The sequence below is a fragment of the Epinephelus moara genome, chromosome 7 (genome assembly GCF_006386435.1).
Source record: "Epinephelus moara isolate mb chromosome 7, YSFRI_EMoa_1.0, whole genome shotgun sequence".
In the NCBI taxonomy this organism is placed as follows: Eukaryota; Metazoa; Chordata; class Actinopteri; order Perciformes; family Serranidae; genus Epinephelus; species Epinephelus moara.
Window position 1 is genome coordinate 7898743 of NC_065512.1, and position 6206 is coordinate 7904948.

The 6206-nt window shown below is 38.5% G+C and overlaps 2 protein-coding genes across 2 annotated transcripts in view; both read right to left on the reverse strand.

Annotated features, from left to right (window-relative positions):
- Positions 1-6206, reverse strand: part of xpo4 (exportin 4) — a 230709-nt gene that overhangs the window by 140095 nt on the left and 84408 nt on the right. The gene's annotated exons all lie outside the window — the stretch shown is intronic.
- On the reverse strand, positions 252-5133 carry eef1akmt1 (EEF1A lysine methyltransferase 1). Its single transcript, XM_050049242.1, has 5 exons — positions 5036-5133; positions 3615-3819; positions 2328-2410; positions 1104-1393; positions 252-752 (listed from the first exon to the last, which is right to left on the reverse strand). Exons 2-5 carry the CDS (start codon positions 3744-3746, stop codon positions 622-624), a joined length of 636 nt encoding a protein of 211 aa, XP_049905199.1. The 5' UTR covers positions 3747-3819; positions 5036-5133; the 3' UTR covers positions 252-621.

A 6206-nucleotide genomic window follows, 5' to 3' on the forward strand; every position in this document is an offset into this window, starting at 1 on the left:
GACTTTTTTTCGTGATTTTGGACGACATACTATATACTATGACTTAACAATGAAAAATTTTATGACATAAAAATGCCATTCAATAAAAGTCATAGTAAACTTTAAAGATAAATGTGATGCAGTATTTGGTCGCTGTAAAAATCCATAGCTGTGACACATTAGTCATTGTATATCGTATTCCCCTTTAATTGATTGATTTAAAATAATTAATAGATGGTTACAGGTCCATCACAATTGCATAGAGTCAGAGATTTACAGTCCAAAACACAAAGATATTTAATTTAAAATGATGCAAAACAGTAAAGCAGTGAAACAAAAAACTGAAACCACTTCATGTTTGGTGTTTTTTGCCCAATTACCAGCTGAAGCTGTTCACCAAAATAATAAGTCAATAAATTCCATCGGTTTACAATCATTTTTGTAAAAACCCATCAACAAGCCCAAGTTCAGTTTTAATTTAACAAAATGTCCACTTTCACTGCAGGTCATAACGCATCCATTCATTCCTCAACAGTTCAGGAGCACAGTACTAAAAGCACTGTGCCGTAAAATGTCTGTATGATGTCTTCCCTCCATCTGGTTCTTTCTGCTCTGAACAGTCAGTGTTGATGAGACAGAGGTTCAGGACAGCAGGTGAGAATGATAGTTGACATAACAGCGAAACTCGTTGGACAAGTTTTTGTTGTGTTTTGGTAGGAAGCTGCACACTCTCACATCCAGGAGGTCTTTGGCGAAATCCTGCATGACGGCTCCTGTGAAACACAACAGACCAGAAACAAAATCAGATGTAAAAAGCTTCTTCAAAGAACATTAAGTGAGTTGTTGTTGCAGCTCAATTCCTCCACTAAAATTTAGTGGAAATCTTTCATAAATACAACCTCAAATTTGGTTCATGTTGGGCTCAGTAGGAAACAGACTTTGCAGAAAGTTAAAAACCTTTTATCTCACAATCGATGAAATGCTTTTAATCCAAATGTTGAATAACTAGTTGTATTTTTAAGATAATTATCTTTAAGAAAAACAGGTGCTTCTCTCTGTGACTTTCATAATACATAAGACTAACAAACTGGCATCAGACATCCGAGCCCCCCGCCTCCTCTCACCTGTACACAGCAGCACTTTGCCTTTGCTCAGGTACTTGATGGTTTTGGCCACTTCACTCAGACACTCCTTGGACAGGTACGGCGGGTCAGCGATGACGATGTCGAAGCTCTGAGGAGCAACGCTGCCCGGAAGAGCCAGCGGCTCATTGTAGTCGTAGAAAATGAAGTCATCGCCATAGGAGGCAAAGCGGCGGTCATACTCCAACACGACAGCGGATATCCGATCAGAGCCAGCCACCACGCCCTGCTTCAACTTCTGGTACACACTGGGCGCGCTCACACACGCTATCCTGCAGCGAAAGGACACGTTAAGACATATGTTAGAGATCAGGCTTAAATTTGGGGTTTGTTGCTCTGTGGTCAAACAAACTGAGGACGTCCTTCTACAGCTGCCATTTTGCAGGTTTAATTGTAGTCAGTGGTGAAATGTAACTAAGTATATTTACTCAAGTATTGTACTTAAACACAAATTTGAGGTCCTTGTAGTTTACTTGAGTATTCCGATTTTATGCTACTTGTCGTACTGATATAGTTTAGTGTCTTGTAAGCCCATGTGAGCCGGGCACAATTACGTATGTGCATGATACTTAAATAAACAAATCAATCAATGTATTTTGACAATGTGGTACTAGTACTTTCTACTTGCTAGTTAAATATTTCTGACACCACTGTCCTGTTTGTTAAATTGAAAATGTACAAAATAAAGGTTAAAAAAGTGTGTTCATCTTTTATTGGGAGCTTATGACACATTAAAGCTGGGGTAGGCAGTTCTATTTCTGCATCACTGGGCAAAAATCCCCAAATTAAACTCTGAGAATATTGGATTTCAAGTGGACTGAGAGAAAACTAGACTTGAAAAGCCTGATTCAAAGGCAGAGAGTCCTGCAGGGGAAGCTGCTATTCCAGCAATGGCAACATCTGCATACACTGCAGAGCAACCAAAAAGTTTGATGGACTTAACAAACAGAGAGTGTGACAATAAACCACGTGTGAAAACAGCAAAGTGTTTCAGAGATGGAGACAAAATGCTGCCAATAGTTGTTGCAGGAGGAGGATGTGTTTTCAGGTTCCAGATTTCTCTCTATCCCGGCTTTAAAATGAAGCAGTCAGTTCAATCAACATGTCGACGAGCTACGATGAGTTCAACCAAAGACTGATTTATATAGTAGTAGGTGTGTGTGTGTGTGTGTGTGTGTGTGTGTGTGTGTGCATGTGTGGTGTTACCTGCCTCCCTCTCCAGCTTCACGTATGGCTTCCTCGGCTAACTTAGTTGCTGTCTCGTCATTGTACCAGAACTGACTCATCCGCTGGAGGAAACACAAACAAACGTATTAGTGACGCTGTGGAAACTTTAATCAACTTCAGAAACATTTAATTTAGGGCTATACCTTAAGATTATATGTATTATCAGTTAATTTTCCAATTCAACCATCAATAAAATGTCCAAAAATAGTGACATTGTGTCTTAAAATATCTTGTTTTGTCCAACAAAACAGTCCAAAGCTGAAATATATTTAATTTCCTTTTTTTTTTTGTTTTAGTGTAAAATACAAAACAGAAAGTGTAAAACAGTGGTGACTTTACGATGATAGGAACGGGAAGAAAATATCCAAGAATAGACAAAAAACACAAGGTGACATACAAAACAATAACAGAAAATAAATATAAATAAAAAAAGACAGAAAACAAGGTGATGTCCAGAACAGAAAAAAGGATAAAGTGATAAAAATACTAAAGATAAAAATAAAGCAAAAATAGCTGAAATAAAATAAAGACAAAGAAAACAAGGTGATGTACAGACCAACAACAGGAAAAAGGATCAAATAAATAATAAAATAAAAATAAAGCAAAAATTGTAAAAATAAAAGAAAGACAAAGAAAATGCGAAAAAGGGGTAAAATAAGAGCCAGAATAATTCAAATAATAATATCTTACAGCAGCACTTAAATTTGCGAAAATTTGTTAAATATTGTATGTGTGTTCGTGTGTATGATTACATTTGCATACGGGGGAAATAAATAACAAAATACAAGAAGTAATACAAATTTAAGAAAAGTAAAACAGCTGGGCGGTAGTAGCAGGGAAGGCATGAAAAATAGTTACATGAATGAACAGCTGCTGTAGTGTGCAGGTTCTGACAGGGAAATGCATTAAAGATATTTAATTTGCAATAATATGAAACAAAGCAAATATTCACATTTCAGAAACTTTTTTTGCATTACAAACAACTTCAACTGTTAATCACCTCTCTAAATAGTTAGTGATCAATTTTCTGTTGATCACTGTAACAGGACTTAACCAGGGTTCCCTCAAATGTGCAATTATGTGCATTATGAACTGTACTGTTACAGTTAATCTATATGTTGACTATGTATCTGTGATAAGCCAATAAAACACTTCTCCATGTCTCGTCCTCTGTGTCTTTTGGTTCCTTCACCACTGCTGAATCAAACCCAGAACTGATCCAGAGTCAGTGTTTCTGTCTCCTGTCACTGAAACCAGTGAACTCACCCAGTCCTCCTCCACTGCTCCCACAGCAAACTGGTCTGACGGTGTGGTGTCTCTGGTCTCATTGTAAAACTCCTGCAGGGCGGCCAGAGTGTGAGCGGACAGCGTCGGGACGTCGTCGTCACTGTCACTCATGGCTGAACGAGGACGGCGAAGAGGAGAAGAAGAGGAGTGTGCAGCTGCCCTTCAAGGATCTGGAGACCTGAAACTAAAAGATAAATATTGGTAGTGGTGACACTCAACAAATAATTACACAATAAAGTAATTCAAAATTATATATATATAAAAAAACTACCTCGATTTAAAGTACTTTTAGATGTTTAGACGAAACACAAACACCACAGAGAGCCCTGTGTGGGGCCACAGCAGTTCAGTATTCATGAGTCCACGTGTTAAACGTCCTTTTATTGTCCACAGACAGTCACAGTAAAGCTGTGTCCTTGTCTTCTAAAATAAAGAGTCCATTTCTCTCATCTTAGGCCTCAAAGGAAAACTCTTCTTTTCCATTATAAAGAACTCCTTGTTTATGTCCATCCATTGTTTCAGGCTTGGAGGCTCAGATTTGCATCAGTTCTTTGTAATCGCTTTGTTGCTGGTAATAAACAGTCTTTTCCAAAAATACTAATCTTTTTTATTCATCACACCCTCCCTTATTGCTTCTTATAGAGATAGTAGTGTTCCCTGATACCGTCATTCTGTATTCATAGTCCGTACAGCACAGGGAATAAAGGACCTCTTGTACATGTTCTGACTGGTTCTTGGGACCTTAAATCGATGCCCAGATGGGAGTCATTGGCAGTTTCCTGTATACAGCACTGTCAAATATATTGCTGAGTTGTTTCTGTGACTTGTCAATCAAATTCCCTGCAATACTGACAATCTTGAGTTTATTATTGCACCTGCACTCAGGCTGCCAAAGTTTTACAGCATTCAGCCCTCAGCCAATCAGCCTGGGGGAGACTCCATACTGGGATGTGTTAGAAACTGGTCTAACTGGGGTTAAATGGTTTGGGATATGGTGACAATTCAGACCGGTAATTGTGCAAAAGTGTGCAAATCATGGGGAGCAGGTGGGGTCGACGTCATCATAAATCCTACAGAGTTTAGTATCAGTTAGATGAATGCTGTGAAGGACTGAGCAGTGAGTCACAAATGGTGGAGGAGTGAAGCCGAGGCAGAATCAAACCCCGCATCTCCTCTGTGCTTCATCTGTCGGTACTTAAAATATATTTCGATGCAGACATGTTTGTACTTTGTTCTTAAGTCTTGAATGCACCATTTAAACTTGTACCAGTTGTCTCCTCCAGTGCTAATGAATGACTGATCGTCGGTAAATGAACCGACAGTTAAACGCACGAAGAATCCGCTCATTAACACACACTTAAAGTCAATAAGATCAAAATATGGCACTAAAATAAACGTACCTTATCACAAACTGCTCCAGGTGAGCTCCTCACCGCTGCTGTGTTGTGCACATGTGAGAAGTCGCACCATGATGACGTATGGCAAACAGCACGGTGTCCGACGAGGGACAACGACTCAGCTTCGAGTCTCTGTCTGATTACATAACAAGGAAAAAGGTGTCGTTTTCTCTCCACCTCAGTGTCTGTGCTTAATATTAAATAAGCCGATAAACACATAAGATGTTTATTTGTTATCTATGAAAAAACTCTTTAGCTGTGTTCATTAATTTAACTTAATCCTGAGTTTGGTCTTAAATTTAAGGATTATTACAGGAGGTTTGATTAATTTGGACACAAACTGTACAGTCTACTACTGTGTTAGAGAAATCAAACATTAGCTGCAGTGGCACATTTATTTAAGCACTGTATTTGGGTACAAATCTTTAAGTAATTAGGCCAATACTTTACTTGAGTATTTAGGCTATTTTTAATAGCACTTTCTACTTGTCTTCCACTGTAATGTATTTGTCCTTCTTCTTCTTCTTCTTCTTCCTAGGAAATCATACTTCCCATGGGTGAAAACTCACCAAACTTTGCACAAAGGTCCAGTCTCATGCCAGATATCCTCAGCTGTAAACTCAAGCCAATAGTCCTGATGGTGGCGCTACAGCAGGCGTCTAAAGTTCAAAACTTTGAAAATCCATAACAAATCAACCACACAGGCGTCTAAAGTTCAAAACTTTGAAAATCCATAACAAATCAACCACACGTGCTACAACTTCACAACTTTCATCAAACTGTAGCCCCAATACTGAAAACCTATTAAAAATTATGAAGTTCATCACTCTGTTTTTTTCAAAAACTGTAAAACTTCTTAAACCCATCTCCTCCCACAGTTTTTCTGTCTAGATGCAATATGTGTATTTTCAGATTTTTGTCTTAATAACTGAATTTTTTACAGTGGTTTCAAATCTGCCTTTCCATGCATGGATGGCTGCTTTCCTACACAACAGTGAATGGCTTACTCAATTTGTGAAGCCACTGTTGAGTTGCTACTTGCCAATTAGCTCAGAGTGGTAGATAACCATCTTAGGTTCCAGAGGTTTCAGGCTCGAGCCTCAACTGGTGCAGAATCCACATTATAATGTAAACATTTTCTTGTGCTCCAGCTTATTGCTTAAAATTGCCTGAG